Genomic DNA, 23,357 nt, shown 5'->3' on the forward strand with positions numbered 1-23,357 from the left:
AAAACAAAGCAAAAAGAAAAGGGTTTCTTGGACTGAAGAAGGGATGTATTTCTGAAATAGGAGGTGATAATTTAAGCTGGTTGTTGAAGAATAGACATGATTTCTGGAGGCAAGAACAAGTATTACAAGCCAAGGACTAACGAGAAAGATGTACAGGCAGGAAACATCAGCCATGTTCATATTACTTGGATCTTTTTGATTGAAGCAAGATCTGTATATTGGGAGATAATGCTCAAAGGAGAGCAAAGAAACTTTCTCATCCAGGGACAAATAATAGTGATAAGTATTTCTACATGGAATTGTTTAATGAAGTTGTTGGATATGACAAAAGTTAAACACAAAACTGATAAAATTACTAATGGTATTGTTTCGTTTCTGTGTTCTTTTCTTTATCAAACTTGTTTTCCTCATTTAGAATTTTAGCTTGTCTGCAAGCACAGAGAATGATTTAGACCAATGGAAAACGTTCTGGTGTATACGGAGGGAGTGGTGGTGGTAGTTTACATTGTATCAAACCTCTCTGGGACATTTGTGTATGATAATTTAAACATCATTACTTTTAAGACATTAAAATTGTTTACATGATTTTGAACCCTCTTTTAATAGCTTTCAAAGACAGTTGACAGGCTGATTCATAACCTTGTCATTATATTTTTTACAATTCAAAATCAGTGTTACCCAGAGCCAATGGAAACACCTGAAGCAAGTAGTGCAAATACTAAGAACTTTTCTTCTTATTGAGGGAAGAAGTTCACAGTGTTTCCCACAAGCCATCATGCTGCTTGGGAACTTTTTTCTCATTTATTTGGCACCGGTGGCCAGAGAGGAAGCAAGAGCTGACAGCAGGGAAGCAGAGAAGGCTAACTAGCTGTTGGCAGGAACTTGGAGCAATGGAAACATCTTCCAAAGGCAAACTGATACTGGTCCTTTGATTAAGTTATAAGCAGATAGTTAAGTCTCTCTTCTAGGGGGTTGGAATTGCTGACTACAGAAGAAAGGCTGTGGGAGATTGAAACCTTGGAAAGCTGTAGCAGACTGTGCCTTGAAAGAGCCTGAGGTTCTAAGGCTGGAATGATATCAGGATTGAATTAAACTGATGTCACTTATTCTATACAGAGGACTTAAGTGAACAGTTTCTTTCCAGTCTTATTTCCTGTGGTTATATGCTTCCCCTTTCAGTGTGTCTGCTCAGCTCTCAATAATTCATTAAGGAAATTTGTTCATCTCTATTACTATGTATGTTTGATGTAGCCAAAAGGAACTAACCCTGACTCAGTGGTTGCATATCCTAATTATAGACAAATTTTAGGGGAAAATAGCACAATTTGACTCGATTACTAAATTTGGGGGTCTTAACCGAAAGTTAGAAGAGCCACAAAATCACATGTGTATAATCAATTTTGTAGTCATCCAGTATATTATTTTTCACCATTCCTGTTTTCTTGACTTGTTTTCTACGGCCTAAAAAGGTGTGGCGTCTTTCAGCTAGGGCCCTGTTCACTTGCAAAACTTTTACTCTTTTTACAGCAGTGTGCATTAATAAATCACTTTCTAAGGCATTTGTAATTTGCTTGAGAAAAATACGATTTCAGTTAGGATTGTATTAAATAACCTCATTTTTCCCCTCACCAGCTCTCCCTTCTTTTCCCCTTCTTCTCCCCTTATTCCCCTTCTTCTCCCCCTTAAAGAACATTTTGAAATTGGAAATACATCTTTACACACCTTTTTATAACTTTTTTATTATCTTCCCTAATGTCAGGAACATCTTCTGCTTCATGCAGCATCAAGATGGTTTCAGACCAAATGGCAGAGTCCACTACCGTTGCTGTGAATTTTCTTGAGGAAATAATATGTTGTTTATAAGAAATTATTTTTGCCCCAAAATGACAGGTTTTCTTCATTTAGTTCTGTGTGTTTTGTTCATTTTTCCTTGGTTTGATTATACTTTATTACTTGTTTTAAACCAGAACAGTGCCAGAAAAATCGCATGTAGGTCAAAATATAATTAGCAACATGAGCCATTTGAAATTCAACCTCATTGCTGTGGCTTTCAGAGTAGGAAAACACCCAAGGAAGCCTCGGGAAGAGAGAACCTAAGTGATGTTTCTTCTCTCTTCTGATTTACATCCCCTCCTTCCCCCCCACGAGGGATGGACTCCTCTGTATGCACCCCTTCCCACCCCTTAGCACTTCCCTCTGTGGTGTTTTATTTTGTTTTGTTTTGTTTTTAAAAATTTTATTTATTATTTGAGAGGAGAGAGAGAGAGAGAGAGTGAGCAAGCAAGTGCAAAAGCAGGGAGAGGGAGAAGCAGACTCCCTGCTGAGCAGGGAGACTGACACTGGGCTCAATCCCAGGACCCTGAGATCATGACTGAGCCAAAGGCAGATGCTTAACTGACTGAGCCACCCAGGCGCCCCTCCTCTGTGTTTTTTATGGCCCTCATTTTGCAGTCAGTAAGGAAGCATTTGTTATACACTTTCTTTGAGTCCTTCCCCTTTCAACTGGTGAAAGTAAGCTAGAACTTTCCCTAAGTAATATATAGCCTCCTGTAAGAAGGAGACATGATTTCCTTCATTTTCTTCTTTCAACACACGTTTCATTAGTCCTCAAATGTGTGCTGTATGCCTGCGCATACATTAGGTAATAAGGATAAGAGATAAAAACATAGTGTGTCTATCCTTAGACTAATAAAGAGACAGGCAAAAACAGCGAGCACAAAAATCACACTATGTAATGATTGCTTCATTAAGGGGGGAAAAATTATACCTGAGTATCAGTGGAAACACAAGCACCAAAGCTTTCCAGCAGGATTTTAAAAAGGCCTCATGGAGACCAAACAGCTGTAACATGGGGCAATAACATCAAGATAGCAGAACATGTAAGGCACAAAGGGAGCATAGTTCCGTGATAAATATACTTTATTTGTATACTCAGTAGTGAAATTGGAAATACATATTTACACACCTTTTTATAGCTTTTTTATTATCTTCCCTAATGTCGGTACATTCGTAACAGGTTTCCAGCTAATGTTGCTCAAATCAAATACCGAGTTCCGGGTACCGTGCAAAGAATACAGACAAACCTAAGTTTGAATACTGACTTCGATGCCTTACCGCTGCATCACCTTGGAAAGTCACATTACCTTCCCAAGCCGTTGTCTGAAAACAAGAATAATGTCCCATCCCAAATTGAAGGATTATTGTGATTATCATTTGAAATAACTTCTAAAATTCTAGCTCTGAGTCCATGTACATAGAGGGCTCTCAAGAAATTACGGTTGCCTGTGACGCCTGGGTAGCTTAGTCGGTTAAGCCGCTGCCTTCGGCTCATGTCATGATCCTGGAGTCCTGGGATCAAGTCCTGCATCGGGCTTCTTGCTCAGCAGGGAGCCTGCTTCTCTCTCTGCCTCTGCCTGCCACTCTGCTTGCTTGTGCGTGTGCGCTCTCTCTTTCTGACAAATAAATAAACTCTTAAAAAAAAGAAATTACTGTTGCTGTTATTATTTTAATAGTTTTATGATCTTATTTATTTAAAATGTTCTCCCATAGTCTTGATTTAAATAAAACATTATGAGATAGATCATTATATATCATTACCCTTCAATATAATAATGCTAATTTTTTAGCATTTCAAGTAAGACAGGTTTATAAGTGTGTTTTCATTTATTCTACCACACATATGCAATATAAAGTTATTCTTTGTACTTATGGACATTGATGGTTAAGAATGTTTTACAGTTGTTTTATTTTGACAACCTCTTATCAAAACATTTGACCTACATACTTACTCCGTCTACTGCCCTGTTCTTGATGACAGGAACTTACCACTTAAAGCAATTCTAATCATGTCGATAAGTGAAGGGATTGATGGGTTTGGCCATGGTCCAAGCATAGTTCAAGTTGGAAACGTTTTCTTTCCGAAGTGCCCAGAGCTCATTTGGCCTTTGCTTCAAGACTTTTTATGCATAATTTATCAAGGGGAAGACTGGGGAGAGCAGAACAGATGGACGGGATCAGCCAGCCTTGCTGCAGTGGCTCTAACCTTCAGTGCCATTCCTGGCCCCTTTTAGCTATCAGAGATCAGGGACATGGGCGGTAATACCAGGTGGGATGGGAGAGCAGGTGTACAGTATTTGACTCAAGCCACCATCCTCTTTATCGAGGGGATGAAGGACTGGAATTTATCATGTATTTTATTCAAAATATTAGTTTGTAGATTTGTTGTAGAAATTTTAAGGCAACCTCATAGTATATTAGTTTTTTTTTCCTTAATGTCTTAAGATATGGTGCATATTATATACCATAAAACACCTCAGAGTTCAAAATTTATGATTACAAATCTTATATAGTTAAGATAGACCAGGCATTTAGTTAAATACTACCTGTCAGAATAGAACAAATAGACAAATAGAAAAACATAAACAATAAAAAAATAAAAACAAAAAATATATAAACAAATAGAAAAAGTAAAGTACTCCATCCTCACAACAGTTTTCAGTTCTTTGGTTTTACCCCAGACGTCACTGCTGTTGCTCCCTTTCCGTTCGTGAATGTTCTCTCTTATTACTCAGTGTAGTTATTACAGGACTTCAGGTTTTAGTTCACCTACTAGCTCCTATTACTGTTGACCATTGTTTCTTTTCGGAACCTGTCCTTCCCTGGGGTCTGTCTCTCCCGTCTCCCGCCCACCATGGTTTTCCTCATCTCTCTCTCCGGCCCTTCCTCCTCCGGCTTCTTTCCAGGCCTCCTCTGCCCCACCTCGCCACGTGAGTGTTCCTCGGGATTTTCCCATTATAGGCTCTTTCCTGCATGCTCTTCCTAGGCAATTTCATCCAGTCCCATGGCATCAGTTACCTTGGATGTTTCTAAAAGCCATGCACATGCTTAGTATGCAAAGTTATTTTTCATTTCTTAACACCACAGGTGATTTGTAGAATTCCAAGATTGAGTTTCTAAGACCAACACCCTCCCTCCCCAACCCTGTACAGTGGCGGAGTTCCAGGCCTGCCTGCTCTACCTTGCTCAGCCACCATCTCAGCACCTTCACATTTTCTTCTTCTTCTTTGGTATTTTTGTTTTGGTTTTGTTTTTGTTTTTTTTTTTAAAGATTTTATTTATTCATCTGGGAGATTGAGGGGAGAGCATGAGCTGGGAGAAGGAGCAGAGGAAGGGGAAGCAGCAGGCTCCCCACTGAGCACAAAGCCTGATATGGGGCTGGATCCTAGGACCCTAAGATCATGACCTGAATCAAAGACACACATTTAACTGACTGAGCCACCCAGGCACCCCACGTATTCTTTTGTGCGGGGAGAGGCAGGAATGCGGGGAGATTTGCCAGTATTCTCTCCTTTCCTCTCCTACTACCCTTTGTTGTTTTCACTCTTACCCTTTAAATCTTTTTTTGAGCCCTCTCCTCCATACCCTCTCCAAAGAAAATACGTATTTTTATACTTGTTTAATTCTGTCTCTCTCCTCTAAATCTTTTAATTAGATTATGAGATCTATGAGGACAGGGATCGTGCTGACCTACATTAAGCATGTTATCTGATACACAGGATATACTTTAATACTTTTGAAATTATAATCTTGTGTTATAGTTGAGCATATGACCGATAGAGCAAGTGCTGGGACTCAGAATATAATCACTGACCTGTACTTTTTAAAGGAGGAATGCTCATAAGAGGGGCTCCACAGGAAAACCCAGAGACCTCCAGACCAAACTGTTTGATTTCAGAAGTCTTGAGGATATTAAGAGGAATGGGCATTGAAATTTGTTTGTTTTTAATGTTCTCTTTAGGACTGTACCATATACACCACATCACATATAAACATATGCACATATTGAGTCACCAGAAACCCCCAGGGTTTGTTTTGTGTGCCGCCTTTATGTCATCTTCTGGATCTGATTATTATATTTTGTTTCTGTGCCTGGAAAGAGATGAGTAGATCTTTAACAATTGTAGAGGGAATAACCCAACTTTAACAAATATTAAGGGATATCTGTTGTAGATATAGTACAGTGGAGCATACTATGTAGGAAAAAAAAAATTAGGCGTGATCGCTGCCTAGAACCACATTGATCCTTATCAAAGGTGGACCGGGAGAATGGATAGCAGGTTTATTTTTCTAAAAGGGAATATCACAGTCCCTGATTTGGAAAAATACTTTATGTTGTGCCCCACCCTTTGGAGAGTTGAATATCCACTAAAGGGCTAGAGGAAAACTGAAAATAGATTCTTCCTCTTAAGAGTTACTTTTTAGTACAGTTAAAGAGGAGAATTAAAGTTTTTTACATTCTTAAGAGGACTATACCTTATTCTCATATATGCATAAACTCAGTATCAACAAAGAGTTACATAACATTCACAGCATGGAGGTTGTGATAGGCTTTAATTAATTCCTAGGTAAAATTAGTATGCATTACAGTTTAGAGAAACAAAACACACAAACCTGCTAATCAGAATGTTCAGCTAATAGAGCTGGGGCTTTTTTCATTAGTTGTATTGTCTCGAATTCCATCACTGTACCAGCTGGCTTCTTGTCAATTTATAGTTTGGACCTTTACATCAAACAGCAAAAAATTAATTACAGGAAAAGCAATCCCAATAGGAATTTTGTGCCTAGAGGTTTTACCCAATTAACCAGACATGAATGGTGCTGTTTACAGAGGAAATGGAAAGGAGAGACAGAACTTGGTAGAATTTTCTGGAATCATTAATTAACTATAACACTGTTAGTTACTTGCTTAGCTGTTTTGATTTTATAGTTACTTATTATAATAATACATTGTATGTTTATAAAATTTTTTAATAATAAAAATTTTTTAAATTTTAAAAAGAAGTTAGTTATTAGCCAGAGATTTCTGTCTTCTTATTTCTGGAAGCACCCAGTTCTGTTATTATAGTGAATGCAGTGAATCGTGGCATGAACTGTGAATTTTCTTACAAAATATCCCAGGTGACAGCTCAAAAAGTTACTGTCTTCCCATCATTTTGAAATAAGTAACATTCTATGTATTACATCAGTGATCATAATCATATTTTAACAAGCAGAAATATCATCCTTTGATGGTTAGTGCCAGATTACTTGTAATGCATATTTTTAACTTGGAAGTACTGTTCCCAGAGGTCACAGTCTTTGCCTCCTTGTGCTAGAGTTAGTTTAAATGTGACTTTTCTAAGCTTCTTATCTGTTGAATAAACCTAGGTTTTCACTTTTTTTTCCCCCCCTTTTTTAGGTAGCTTAGGAACTCTTACCTGTGACTTCCTTCAGTCACTAACATTCTAATACAGTGAGTAGTTCTTACCCTTTTTAAGACTCAGGCTCCCGGAGACTGTGAAGGAAAACTCTCTCGTGCCTCAGAAAAACACACAGGTGAACATGCATACAGTGTTTTGCATGAAATATCAGGAAATCACCAGCAATGCATGAGCTCTAAGTTAGAAAGGCCTGTTGCATTCATTGAGGAAGATATACATATATTATGTATGGATGTATACTTACGTATACCTATAATTTAGAAATACATATACATGTATTTATTTTGTTAAATTAAAATACTCAGTTGTATTATGTGTTTCTTATTCCAGCAAGTTATCTGTACTAAAACAAATCAATTACCTTTTTGGCCATCACCTGAATATATTTAGATTTCGTATCCATCTTTATAGAGCAGCCCTTAGTTATAAGCTTATTTGGGTGGCCATATTTCACTGTACTGTCTCAAGTGCTGCCACATTCCTAAGTAATTTGTGGACCATAGCTGAGAAGAACATTCTTAACTTGTTTTAATGGTAGTATTTTTCTTCATTAGGTTTGTGAGCTGTGAGCTGATGTAAGATACTAACAGGCATTTTCCAGTTTTCTCTGTTCAGTCTGAGAATGGTTCACTATTATTCCAAGGTCACTTTGAAAGTCTTTCTGTGATTTGCTTCCATTTATTTTATGCTTGTGTTTACAGTTTTGAACCAAATATGAAATTTAATGTTGCGTTTGTCTACATTAAACTTAATTTGCCCCTTGTCAGCTCATTTACAACAGCGATAACATTCAAAAGCTACCCTGTACAGTGTTTTCTCTGCGATCACTAATGTAATTTTTCTATCTATTTCTTTGTTGTATGCAACTTCTATTTCTTTCAGTTTAAACAAAGCCTCTCCAGGAAAAGATTTTCAGGAACTCTAAATTAGTCTCTAATAGAGATTAATAAATGATTCTCTAATAGAGTAGGGTCTTCATCATATCTTGAATTTTTTTTTAAATAGTTCTTTTTTCTAACTTAGAAATTCAGTTGCATATTCCGTAATATATAAATGTGCTTATTGGAATGTTTTTTAAAGTAGTGACTTTATACTCATCAATGATAAATGAGGTGAAAGTTAAAATACATAAAAAAAAAATCCTAAATTGGATTATGACACCAAACATTTGTCCTGTTTTCATCTTTGTCTTTTATTTTTCCAAGTATTTAATTTGATCTCATGGAATAAGTGTTTTTACTAATTGTTGCTAATTTTTAGATATGCTATTAAAAATATAAATATTTAAAATGGACTAGTCTTGGAATGCAATAAAATGAAACCTTTAAATGATGAAAAATGCTTTTAAAGTAGCATATTAAACATATGCATTAAGGAATATAATTTTGTGTGTGTGTTGAGCATTACTTCCAGTGAGAATTTGTTAACTTGTGCCTATGTCTCCAAGTATTAGCAATGTTCAAAACTTGGAAAATGCTTTCTCTGAGAGTCCTATCTGCTTACCTTCTCAGCAGCTGTTCTGCATATTCTTTTCTTAGGGAAATATTAGACAAAAAAAAAATCCAGAGATGGATTTATAAGATTGCTCATGTGTTATAGTACTAAAATAGTAGAAGAAGTGAAAATGACTAACATGAGGAAATGGTTAAATATAATTGCGTTGTATGCACATAAGGAAGTACTATCATGGAGAGATACATATACTTATTGACATGGAAAATACTTACATTAAAATTCAAAATAGCATATAACTCTATTTTTGTTCAAAACAAATTATAGGTAAACAGGATAGATAGATGGATATATATGGATCTAGAGATATAGGCATATAGTCATAGATACAGATATAAATGAAAATAAATAAAATATTTACCAAAAGAAAAACAGTGATGTCTTAGTCCACTTTGGCCACTATAACAAAATACCATGGATCCGGGAGCTTATAATAAACAACAGAAATTTATTTCTCATGCTTTCTGGATTTGGGAAGTCTGAGGATTAGGATTGCAACATAGGAATTTTGGGGAAATAGTAACAGTCATACCATAGCAAGTGGTTGTTTTATAAGATTTTAGATTCTGTGTGTGTGTCTGTTCAAAAAAACTAATGCTAGTGTGTTACTTACATAATAAAATAAAAGAAAATATAATACTAAAATAATAGTAACTAATATTTATTGTCACTTACTATGTGTCTTGTACTCTTCTAAATAATTTGTATACCTTAACCTCATTGTAATGGTGCTACTCCTAAATCCTTATTTATGCTATAGATTCTAAGGATGTGAATTTTCATGCTAGCATGTTAGAAATAAATGCTAATGTGATTTCACATTGTATCTGTTTTCAAATGGAATTCAAGAACCTTTAAGGCTATGTCCATTGTGTGTGTGTGTGTGTGTGTGTGTGTGTGTGTGTGTGTGTGTTTCTGGAGAGCAGGATTTTAGCTTTTAATCAGATTATGAGATGGGTACATACCATCCTTAGTAGTTTTGATTAAACTCACCATTCTACTCTATGCTGATGAAAACTCTACTTCCAAGGAGGAATATAAGAGAAATTAAACCATATAGTGGAGAATTTGTATTTTCACCTCCTTAGTCTACCTGAGACAGTTAGAAAAGATAGCAAGCAACAGAGGCTGTAACCTGAGGTCACATTTTCAAAAAGGGTGGGGAGAAATCAGGAGATGGAGAACCTCAAGTGTCATTTAGTGTTTCAGCCAAAGGAGAACTCTGGTTTTAGAAGGTTCCTAAAATGTTCGTTTTAAGTAGAATATAATCAACTGTATACTATATATACTGTAACTATATATAGTATATGTGATAATAAATATACCATATAAATATATATGCTACATATAATATATGTAAATATATATACTATTAATATATATACACCATAAATAACCCATGAGAACTTGTTCAGAGGTTTTGCAAGGTGAACATGTAGGAATAAGGAAGAAAGAGATCGGAGAGGGGATTCCTAACATAGCAATTCAATGTGCCCCATCCCTGTGGCAAAATTATTTTCACATCCAATTCTGCCTTTTAAAAATCTAAAATGGTAGATAACTCAAAGGTCATTCACACTGGGCTCAGGGAAATTGGTTTGTGTTATTAAATATATGAATAAATGCATCCATGTACAACTTCATACTTTAAAGAAAGGAATAAGGTTGGACCATGAAAACTGAATCAAAAGGAGCCAACTGACTAGTTGCCTGTTGAATTCATCCTGGTTGCTTGTATGACTGCTACAGAGTAGGGCTGGTCAGGTCCCTCACTCTGATTTTAGCTTTATTATACCTCTCATCTATTGCCCTTTATGTAATTCTCTCCTGAACAACATCTGTAATAAGTGGACATGTGTAACATTGAAGCTTCCGTACACTGAAAGCCGATAGCTGACAGACCCTGTGCCCAGTGCCTCACTTAGCATGTTTGAATCTTAAAAGAACTTTTATGAAACATATTATCCTATTTTACAGGCAAGTAAACTGAGCACTGGAGACATTAAATTGCCTAAATTCACTCATAACTGGCTCACTCAGATAAAACCCGAGTCTCACTGTGTCCATGGGCATCGTGTTACATAACTGTCTTTTCCTTAGACATATAAAGAACGTTCAAATCTCTACTCTGTTCTCCTTCACGGAGTGGCCTTTGATCCTCCTGCTTTCATTCAGTATAGGGAGGTTGAAGAAAATGTAGATTACTGCCTGGGACTTCCCCCAAAGGTGATGAACATTTTTAACAAGCTTCCTTGGAATCTATATGTTTTCTCTGGAGCATTCCATAGATTGCAAAGCACTCCTCTACAATATTTCATTCCTATACCAAATTGGTGGTAAGATAGCAAGGTCTGAGTTTTTGGTTTGTGTGTATGTGTGTTTGTTTGTAGCATTTGTCACTGACCATCCTTTTTGAAACTCTTCTTAGCCTTTGATACATTTTTTCTTGATGTCCCTCTTACTTTGCTAACCATTGTTCCTCAGTCTTTTCTAATTAATCTTCTGCCTGCAGTTCCTTAGGATGCTGTCCGTGAGCCTTTGTCCTTTTGTGGATGTAACTACTGTCTCTTACTGAGGCCTTAACAAATTACTCTTGGTCCTTACCCCCAGTTCTGTCCTGAATTTCAGTCCCTTATGTTTATCAGTGTTACTGTATATCCATGAATGCCTGTGTATTCTTCAGGTCTTAAATTCAGCATGCCAAAAAACTCATTATCTCCCTCCCACACACTTCCTCTGTCACCATTGTTCACTAGTGTGGTTCGTGCCGGCACTACTCAGTCACCTGAGCTTGAAACTTCAAAACTGCACTCAGAGTTCCCGTTTTTTACAACCTACATTCATCAGGCAGCATCAGATTCTGTTATTTTTCTCCTCAGAAATGTCATTTGTTGTTTGTTTGTTTGTTTCATTTTGTTTGAGTATAGTTGACGTGCTATGTTACATTAGTTTCAGGTGTACAACATAGTGATGGACAAACGTATACCTTATACCCTGCTCACCACAAGCTTGGCTACCGTCTGGTACCATGCAACACTATTACAGTATCATTGATTTCGTTCCTTATGCTGTGCCTTTTATTCCTGTGATTTATTCATTTCATAACTGGAAACCTGTATCTCCCATTCCCTTCACCTATCTTGCCCATCCTGCCGCAGCCACCATCAGCTTATTCTCTGTATTTCTAAGTCTGATTCTGCTTTTTGTTGCTTATTATCTTTTTTTACATTCCACATATGAGTGAAATCCTATCGTATTTGTCTTTTACATTCAGACTTGTTTCACTTAGCATAATACTCCCTAGGTCCATCCATGTTTTTGCAAATGGTACAACCTCGTCCTTTTTAATGGCTATGTAATATTTCTATATATATATGCACACATATATATATAAACACACACACGTACACACATACATAGATATGCCACATCTTCCTTAACTATTCATCCATCAATGGACACTTAGGTTGCTTCCTAATCTTGGCTATTGTAAATAATGCTACAGTAAACATTGGGGTGCACATATCTTTTGGAATTAGTGTTTTTGTTTTCATTGAATAAATACCCAGTAGTGGAATTATTGGATCATATAGTAATTCTTCTTTTATTTTTTTGAGGAACCTCCATACTGTTTTTCACAGTGGCTGTACCAGTTTATATTCCCACCAGCAGTATAGAAGAAATGCCATTTAATCACTCTTTTCCTCGTTCTCACTACATCTTACCTTATACCTTTATACTTTGGATTCTGTAATAGCTGTTCTACTATTTAGCTATCCCCAGTACTCTGTGTCTTTTTTCACACTGTAGAGGTAGTTTAATAATAAATGCATTTGAACTTCTCATCCCCCTACTTAGAAAATAACCTTTAGTTCCCTACTGTCTGCAATGTAAGCTAATTTTATGAGGCCTGTCCTAATCTAACCTCATCTTGTCTATCCCACCTTTTCCCCTCCCACTAACTCTGTTTTATGGCTAAACCAAAGTCCTCACTACATCTCACGTCCTCACTCCAATCTGTCTGTACATGTCATTCCATTAGCTTGGAGTCTCTGTCCACATATGAGACGTATCTTGGCACCGTATTTCCGTGGTATTTATTTCTGACAATATGATGGAGTCCTAAGCGTCAGGGTACTGAAACCAGACTGTCTGCATTCAAAGATCCCAGTACTTAATAAATGTCTGTGACTCAGCTTCCTTACTTATAAACTTGGGATAATAATAGTGCCTTCTGTAGTGTTGTTGAAGATGGAAAGAATTAATTCATGTGCTGTACATGTGCCCAGCATGTAATAAGCAGACATGAAGCATATGCTGTCGCCTCTCCTGTGGTAATCAGGATGACAGTGATCTAACAATCTCCCCCAGAAAGCTGAAGGGATTGCTTGGTAATACCGTAGTCAACCCAGAGTTGACGGCCATACCAGAACAACCGTATCGTGCTTATAGAAAGCCTGGATCCGGTTGTAGGCTACTATACCTTAGCCAGCTTAAGTCATTTCTAGTTTTTCTAAAGTTCTCCACTAGTTGGAATCTCAATGGTGCTTAGACATACGGTTTTCCTCAGGCTGGCAGTCCCTTTCTCATCAGTAGAGCCTCTGCTCCCTTGCAATTCTGAAGGTGCCTGAGTTTGCCAGTTGAACGGATGTTAGAGTGGGCTGTGCCTTGGCTACACCATGGGACAGGCTCCAGACCTAAGCAGAGCTCCGAAATGTGGCAGAGGGAAATTCCCAGTGTCCCTTGAAGCATCCTAAAGTAAGTGTAGGCCCAGAGAGTCAGAAATCTGGTTCCCTCTTCTGTCACATAGCAGGTAAAATTGTAAGGGATATTATGTTGACAAATACTAGAACTTTTTGTTTGTAGATGCTTGATTCTTAGGGAGCTGCTGCAGACGTATTTGTTCGGATGCTATTTTTACTTTGATGGCTGTGGTCCCAAAAAGTTAAATGCAGATTCCAGTGTTTCTTAGCAGAGTTTATTGTTTAAAGCAACGCTACAATAAATAATTTTGAATTACATGCTAATGTACTATTTTTATTTATTAAAATATTAATATATTAGTTTTTTGAATATAGGACATTCCTATATTGGCTATAATACTTTCTGACACAAAGGAGAAGTTCATGACTTAGAAAATTATAACATCAAAGTGGCAAATGAAAGTAAATTTTGGAAAGCTGTATTTCATTTTTAAGAGGAAAACAAGAAACTGTAAAGTAGAAATCCACCTTGAGGAAAACAATAGGAGCCAATCTATTAGACAACCAATATCTAAATTTAATTTTGAGAATGAAAAATATTTATGTGTTACTATTTTATTTTGTTTTTCCAGTGCATGGAATTTCTGGTTCTCATCATTACAATGATAAACAGTATTTAAGTGGTTCCAAATCAGGCGTCCTAGCTGAACCCATATACGTGCACATGCATGCAGACACATTTGAAATTGAAGATGACGCATTTAATAGAAACATGAAGATCTGAGAAAGAAATAAGGAAAATGAATAAGAGTGATGACTTGGGTTTCTATGGCGCCTGAAATTTAAAACATACTTGCCTAATGTGTGGATGAGGTAGAAGGAACCTCATTAAAATCTTTGGATTTTAATCAAAAGAACTCTATTTTAATGGTTACTTTTGCACTTATTATCTGTGTGAGCTTGGGCAAAACTGTCCACAGCTTTGGATTTCTCATCTGCGAGATGGATATAATGAAGAGGCCCACGGAGGATCAAAACACAATGTACATTCAAAGCCTTGGGTAATTGTAAAGCATTGTACAGATTACAGAAATGACGGAAATAGAGATTTTGGAAATTAATCAGAGATATTAGAGATTGTTTCAGATGACATAAATATGATAGAGGTAAGTGTTCTCAGTCTGTGCATGTGGAAAAAGAGGCATGTATCAAGGGCTGTGTGGCTGGGCTAGACCCAGACCCTGGAATCCTGAGTCCAGATGTTGGTGGTCTCTTCTTTCCGTGCTACACTGTGCTGTTTTTGAACCACAGCTGTAAATCATTCACAGGACACAGCTGTAGTAAATTATAACCTAAACTGATTTTAAGGACTTTAAGACATACAATTATTGAGTCACCTTAGCAAGAAATGCTAATATTACTGGGTGAGGTTGATATTTGTTTTTTTTTTTTTTTTTTTTTTTTTTAACACAGGTAATGAATTTGGGCATCCTGAATGGTTGGACTTCCCAAGGAAAGGAAATAATGAGAGTTATCATTATGCCAGAAGGCAGTTTCATTTAACTGACGATGACCTCCTTCGCTATAAGTTCCTAAATAACTTTGACAGGGATATGAATAAATTGGAAGAAAGATGTGGTTGGCTTTCAGCTCCACAGGTAAGCTCTTTATTCCAAATGTTATGTTTTAGTCACCAATGTTGTACATGCTTGGAATGGCAATCAATTTAAATCCATATGCGGATCTTTTAAAAACCACTTTATTATTCAGTGTGTAGTGCCCTGGAACATACTTCAGGTTGTCAAAACATGTCACTGAAGTCTCTCCAATAGATAATGAAAATCTTAAACACAATGCCCTGCTTACTTTCCTGTTTAGTTTGTTGTTGTTTAAATTCAGTAATTTAAAAAAAAAAATTCAGTAATTTTTATTTCGATTGGTTAAAATAAATGACAAAAGCTCCACATGGAGTCCATTTTGAAAATTGCTGTGGAAACATCTTAATTGTTTTGACTGTTTTCTTTATATAAATAATTTTGCTGCCATAAAGAGACACTTTGACAACATGTAGATCTCTTTATTCCTTTTTTTTCTCCCTTCCTTTACTGGTCTCTAACTTGTCATCTCAATAGATGCCATTATACCTGCATGCTGTTTTGTATTTTTCATGAGTCTGACTGTCCTCTGGAATTAAAGTCTCAGTTTTCAATAAGTTTTAGAAAATGTAATTAACAGGTGCAAATTTTATACAGGCTTTTTCCCCTTGCAAAAATTAGCATATAGTATGTGTTACTTATAATCCATTTACTTTTTACTGGTACTATTTGAAATTACTGTTGATGTCTTTTAACTTTGGTGTCTATGACTTTTTTTTTTTTTTTTTAAAGATTGAACAAAGGTACTTAAATATTCACCAAGATTGGCTACATGACATGAATGCCCTAATCATGTTTATTAGTAATGCAATTTCCAGAAGAGAGAGCAAAATGATGCTCCTTTTCAACAGGAACAATGTTGAATACCAAAAGGCATGCTGTTTACTCTAGAGCCTTGTTCACATGGCTAAGTTACTAAGAGTAGTGCTGCTGATATGCAGGGAAATAAGTCCTTTCAAAATGGGAGCTGCCAGAGGGTGGTGTTGAAAAAGCGAAGGCTTCTCGCTGCCTACTATAAAACATGGTGTATAAAATGGGAGACTTGGTAGATATAATTTCTTTTCAGACTTTCTCTTTTATTAGAAAAAAAGATAAATTGTAAAGAACATTAGGTTGCCATTGAATCTGACAAAGGTGTGCAAAAATATAAAGTTTTTAAGGTAACTACAACGTCAGAAATCCCAATACAATAACAATGTTACATTTTATTTTAAAATGTAATTTTATATACCTTACCTCATTAATCTGGGGACTAAGGAACTTAAAGAAAACTCACTTGTAAACATCCAGTATGCACACACGCGCACACACACACACACACACACTTTATAAGTGACATAAGTACTGTGTTCTTAAAACCTAAGCCACAATGCTGATCCTCTGTGCTTTATTTGAAGTTGTCAATAACTATTGAGATTTTTATACTCTTTAAGCCGTTTTTGAGACTTTTGTTAGTGCCAAGTTTGATATATGGCAAAATTGCAAGACTTTCAAAAAATACAATACATTTTCATTTGTTGGCTTAATGACTAAGAAGTCTATTAATAAAGACAAAGACAACTTTTTAATAAATAATTTGCTTCTAGCAGCACCCATAATGTAATAATGGAATATATGTGTTAATTCTTGCAGGCCTATGTGAGTGAAAAGCATGAAGCCAATAAGATCATTGCTTTTGAGAGAGCAGGTCTGCTTTTTATTTTCAACTTTCATCCAAGCAAGAGCTACACTGATTACCGCGTTGGAACAACACTGCCAGGAAAATATCCTTTTTGTTGCTGGTGAATGTATCTGTCTGCATTCAATTATTTATTACATCATAGAGAATAAGAAAGGCCAATGCAGATCTTGGTGACAGTAGCTCTCAGTTACTCTTTTGAAAAATGAGAGACTTGAAACAGTGATTGGCAAATCTTTGCTCTGCTTGGTTATTCTGAATGAATCCTCAGCTTCTTTCTGGTTCTAAAATGATTCTGAACATTTTTTACATGATATTTTGATCCAATATACAATTCAGGAAATGATTATAGTTTTCCTTTATGAAAATATTTTGTAAGTTGCCTTTAAAAATTGTCTCTTTTCCCCTTATCCACTGAGAGAGAAGACAATAGCTATAAAGATAGCTTCCTTCCCTTTTCTCTGTCCTGCCTCCTCAAATGCAGGACATAGCTCACTTCTGAAGGCTTAAACTGGTAAGGAATCAGGGCTTTGGGGAGTGTGAGCAAAAGAAATGATAGGGAGAATGTTTTTTATATTCTGTATATTCATTTACTCATTTATTTGTTTCACAGATATTTGCTGAGCACCTCCTCACTGAGCACCAGTGTGCCAGCCCTCTGCTTGGTGCTGTAAATACAGGAATTCTCCTGGCAGATGTAGTCACTGCCTTTATGGAGCTTTTAAACTAGTGATAAAGAAAAACATTAGTAATTGTAAGTTTGATCATTGTTGCAAAAGGAAAAGTGCAGGGTATTTTAGGAAGATTATGACTTACCAGATCCATGGAAAAAAAAAAAAAAAGATTCAGGATCTAGCAACAACCTAACACAAATTTTTTTTTTAAAGATTTTATTTACTTATTTGACAGACAGAGATCACAAGTAGGCAGAGAGGCAGGCAGAGAGAGAGAGAGGAGGAAGCAGGCTCCCCGCTGAGCAGAGAGCCGGATGTGGTGCTAGATCCCAGGACCCTGGGATCATGACCTGACCGAAGGCAGCCCTAACCCACTGAGCCACCCACGTACCCCCTAACACAAATTTTTAAACAGACCACAGAAATAATGTTCTTCTCCCCTGAAGCCCTCACAATGATCAGTATCTGCCACCCTGAACGTTGCCTGATGCCAAGGGGAAGGCTGATGCATCAGGATATCTGTAGCTACAGTAAAGGAAACCTCCTCCTGTTCAGCTGAATCAGATGGTAAAGAAGATGTATTTTGCCACACAATCAAAAGTCATGAGGTAGGGTGACCCCAGCACCTGTGACAGCATCATCAAGTTTCCTGGTTCGTTCTGTCTTTCTGCTTTCAGCCCTCCAGGTGCCACCCATGCCCAAAGGATGGCACCTGCTATAGTCACAAGACAATAGCCCTGGTTCCAAATGTAACACAAGAAAAGCCAAATAGACCTTTTTTCTCTTTTTAAGAATGAAGTCACTTTAGCAAATTTCCTTTCATCTTCTGTTGACCAGAATTCAGTCACACATCCCCAGAGAAATTTCTAGGAAGAAGTGTATTGCCATGACTGGCTGAATCAAGGGAGTTACCCTGAAGTTTCCAGGGAAGTGGAAAGTGGACTCCTGGGGAAGTGGTTACCCAGACAGTTTCTCTAAGAGTAAAGAAGAAAGGGCCAGTGCTGTCCAGTGAAGTAGCCTGAGGCACCCACCAGTCCCCGGTGCTACTCAGGGAGTGTGGTGAGAGATGGTTCCCTCCCCTCTTCCTGCCCAGCAGATCACAGTTCCACATGCCACGGGGGCATTTAGGAGAGATGACTGCAGCTGTGACTAATGGTCCCAGTGTGCCTCTGTTGGCAGAGAGACTGCTCCTTCGGTGTGATGGGATTGCCTGCACCAAAGAGCTGCACTGTTCCAGGAAGCAAATGTACTCACCATTTTTATAAAGAAATAGAAATAAATGCTAGATGTGTAGCAACTCATACATGACCCCTCCCAGCTCCAAACTGCTGAAGTAATGCCCCTAGACTCACTCCTCATATACCTGAAAATGTAATCAACATGCAATCAATATATAATTTTTTATAATCAAACCAAAATACATCTTTAATACATTTGGGAACTACTGCAGTCTTTGTTAAGCACTGTCCTTGATGCTAAGTCGGTAGGAGAGAAGAGATATATAAAACCAAACTAGGGTGTAAGTCATAATGCAGTAAATGGGAAGGGGACAGGAATGTTCCATGGGAGAAGAGGAGATAAGTAAAAGAAAAAAATAAAGAAAGAGAAATTGATGGATAGAGTGACTGACTTAAGGAAAAGACTCTAAGCCTGGACCTTGACAAGTGGATAAAATTATGGTAGAAAAAACTGAGGAAGGCCATCTCAGCTGTTGGAGAGCATAGAACATTCTTACATAATGAATAGCACAATGTATTAATGGGAGAATGATGACCTTAAAAAGGAATAAGAGATAAAGCTGAAAAGATAGATCGAGATCACATAATAGAAGATTTCAGTGCTATATTAATTAGTTTAGACTTTTTTCCATAGTTCTATATTGAGTCACTGAAGGTTTCTAAGTTAAGGAGCTACCTGATAAAAATGTGTGCTTTAGGAAGAGTGCTCATGAACCCATGGAGAGCTTTCTTGAAGAAGGAGATTGCAAGTACAGATATTAATTATGAGAAATTACAGTATATGTAAAAGCTAATTAGGGCATGAGCTAAAGGGATGACAATAGGCTAGAAAGAACATTTTCTTAGATGGAAAGAACTCAGCAATTGTTTGAACTTGGGATAGAAAAGAGAAAATATAAGTTTTCATTCTGAGCAAGGGGAAGAATGGTAGTGATGTTATTACTTAGGATACCAAAGCAAGAAAACAAGGAGGATTAGAGTAGTAACCAGTTGGGGAAATAGAAAATACAAGTTTAGGGGCAGCTGGATGGCTCACTTCTTAGAGCATGTGACTCTTGATCTCCGAGTTGTGAGTTCAAGCCCCATGTTGGGTATACACACATATATGAAAATATGTTTTATTTAGGATTTTGATAAATGTAAATACATAGAATTTCAATTGTGATGTTTAGAATAAAAATCTTGACTCAAGCTACATTGATCTCCTGTGTAACTATGTGATCTCTGTAACTTTAACAAATATTATTAAGTGATAGCATAAATAATAACATATTTAATGAAGTAGAATCTATCCAAAAGTTAATTTTATTTAATGACACAGTATTACACTGTACATGGAAGTCTAGTTTGGTATTTTGTGTGTTTTGTTTTGTTTCCCTAAAGTGATCTCTACACTAAACACAGAGCTTGAACCCATGATCCTGAGATCAAGAGTCAGATGCTCTAACAGTTGAGCCAGCCAGGTACCCATCTAGTTGGGTTTTGATAAAAACCTTGACACAAATTGAGTTTCCTGAAATTTAGTGATTTATCTTGATATTTATAGGTATCTGCAATTCTCTATAAATCTGAAATTTATACAGAAATTCTCTATAGTAAACACTGAATGCTTTACATTAGTGACCCCTTTCAGAAACTGTACTCGAAAGCTCTAATGATGTAGACACCTGGGGAAATTGGGCCCTATCTTCATACAAGTGAAACTTGAATCTTGATCATCTACTGGATCTCTAGGAAAACCTCAAAGAAAGTATTCTTGGTTCTTTTCCTACAGATTTGTTTTCTACAGGTTTGTGCCCACTTAGACCTTATTTACTCTTGCCGCCTCTGTCGTTCTTGTCTGTCAACAAGCTTTAACTAATTCCCATATGTTACTGCTTTCTTTAAGGACATTTACATTTTAATAGTGGTCTTCTTGAAAACTAAAAGATACGCGAGACCTCATGGACTGGTTATCTAATGTACTAATATTTTTATAACAAAGATTTTTCTGTTGTTGTTTTGGAGGGGAATGTAGCAGGAGAGGATCGCCAACATACCTTAAACCATACCTAATTAGCTACAGGTTCATAACGCCAGCTTTCACTCCTATATTGATCCTAAAACCTTCTGGATTTTGTGATGTTCTATTCTCCAGTGACCCAATTCAGTGCAGAAATACCGTTTCTAAGTCCCTCCATACATCATAGCTAACCATCAATAGAGCACATTCCAGTCTGAGGAATCTCACTATGTCACAAGGTAAGCAATTCAGGGTTTTCTTTTTTTTAAATATTGCCTTAAACATGTGAAAATAAATACATTAATTCTGTACTCTGTCCCCAAGGGCTGTTCTACAAGCCACCACTCAAGTCAGAGGGCATTTAACATGCTCCTCACAGTACCTACCGATCCCAAGACTTCCCTCTTGCAGACCAGATGCCTCTGGTTTCTTCACTAGGTTCTCATGATACTTTCCAGACCTCTTACTATCGCATCTCCCTCATCAAAATACACATGGCATGGTGTACATCCCTCTTATGGCATGTCTCCAGAGCTAACAGCACAGTATTCCAGATAGAGTCTGGCAGGTATGACGTAGAGTACCCCATTACCTCCCTTTATCTCGATGCTCCTCTCTTGTTAATATAGTCTAAGGGAACTAACTTTCCTGACAGGCATCACATTTTCTACTCATATTACATTTGCAACCAAATAAAAATCTTTATTTTTGGGGGGATGTGTAATAGTATGATGTCATAGCTCCCTTAGTCTTGTCTTTTTTTTTTTTTTAAGATTTTATTTCTTTTTTTTTAGAGAGAGAGCAAGCACAAGCAAGGGAAGCAGCAGTCAGAGGGAGAGGGAGAAGCAGACTCCTGCATGAATATATATATGTTGCTTTTTGCCTCTCACCTGTTAATGAGAAAGACAACAGTTCTCTGTTATTATTATGATTGTACCATCTTCCATAAGCAGCAGATACGCCTATGATATCTTTTGGCTCTTAGTATTCCAAGCTTAGCTTTAAGAGTTCTTTTTATTATCTTTAGCGTTTTACAAGTCTCATTTCTTTTTGGTCTTTCATCTTTCCGACTTTATTCTTATACCTTTACACCACATTGTAGCTCGGCATTATAGAATCATTTCAGATAGGGAAAGTACAAAAAATTGGGATTTCTGTGCTGTATCTTCTGACTTTGCCGAAGTGTTCTGTGCCATTGGTATTTCCAACTACTAAGCCAGTGAATTGAATACAGATTTTCACTGTGAAGAATCCACAGTGGCAAGATTGGATATATTAATCAAGTCAAGAAATTCATCAAATTTTTAATTCCCTGGAAAGCAGGATTTGGTGCCAGAACAAATTTAAAGTTTCTGAAGAAGTCATTTGAACTTCTTCTGTCACTATGAAATATAAACCTGTGAACAGGTAACATGTCTGCATTCTCGAGCCGTTCCATTTTTTAACCCATATATCCTGTATATCAAATAGCAAGACTTCGACTTTCACTCAAATCTGTGGAGAATACGTGGTGACTATCTTCCCAAGAAACTGCTGTAAGGTGAGCTATTTTGGGGATAATGCCAGGCCAAGTAGAAGAAACACTTCAAGGATGCTTTTAACTATCACTTCAAAATAAGATGATGGATTTTGGAAAGCTAAAAGAGAAGTCCGATTCATATTACTAAGGTTTTGGAATGTGGTCTTAATGGTGACTGCTAAAAGACATAGTATTATTTTGCCATAAGAATCTACAGCTGTATTCTAGAAAATTAAACTCTCTCTCTCTCTCTCTCTCTCACACACACACACACACACACACACACATCCACATCCACACACAGCAAAAACCCTTTGCTTATATACTGTCTCATGTTGGTCTTTTTAGCTGCTGATCTTCAACATAACCACCAACATTCTCTAATTAGTAAATAGCAATGTCGGTGATGCAGAACTCAGATCTAAACCTATAGACAAATAGACAGGTCATACATTTCATACCTAGGAAGAAAAACACACTCTCTTAATGTATTATATTTGCCTATAATTTCATATTGTTTGGCCATAGAAAGAAAAAAAAAAAAACATAATGCCCTTTATATTATCCCAATCATTACTATCTTTCTTCCATTGTATTTCTTCACTTAGAACGATTACCAAATCAGCCTTGAATCAAAAGGAAAACTGCTAAGCCCCCAAGGACAAAACCATTCCTTCTAATCCATTTTGAAGAACATAAATGAGGATACTACATTTTGAGTAGTGCTAAGGAAAGTGGGTGTTAGGGCACCTCTTTTTGAGGAACTTCTGTTTTGGGGCCATTTTTATTAAGTATCTAGTTTCATATTCCCAGCGGCCCTGTAAGGTAGGTTGTGTTAGCCTCATGGGACAGATCAGTAAACCAAGGCCTTTATGTCACTACCAAACTTCCCTCCAGCTCACAGCTGCAAAACTCACAGCTGCAAAGGTTGAGCAAGGTACTGCAAAGCTCCTGCTCTTTGTACCCTGAGTGCCGCCTTCTGCTCATGGCTGCCTCTGTGTGGTTGGTGGTGGTATTGCTGATGATGACATTTCTGTTAAGCACAGAATATCTTCGTTCTGGGGCAGTAGGTAGCATGGGAAAATGAATTGTAAATCTTCTATAGCAAATACACAAA

At 37.0% G+C, this 23,357-nt stretch overlaps 1 protein-coding gene across 1 annotated transcript in view; it reads left to right on the forward strand.

Moving 5' to 3' along the window:
• GBE1 (1,4-alpha-glucan branching enzyme 1) overlaps positions 1-23,357 on the forward strand; it is a 287,252-nt gene that overhangs the window by 238,710 nt on the left and 25,185 nt on the right. Inside the window, exons 13-14 of the mRNA XM_046002591.1 lie at positions 14,948-15,132; positions 16,762-16,892. Of these exons, the coding sequence (XP_045858547.1) occupies positions 14,948-15,132; positions 16,762-16,892 (316 nt within the window). The remainder of the gene's footprint in view (positions 1-14,947; positions 15,133-16,761; positions 16,893-23,357) is intronic.

Source organism: Meles meles, chromosome 4, assembly GCF_922984935.1.
Source record: "Meles meles chromosome 4, mMelMel3.1 paternal haplotype, whole genome shotgun sequence".
Lineage (NCBI taxonomy): Eukaryota > Metazoa > Chordata > Mammalia > Carnivora > Mustelidae > Meles > Meles meles.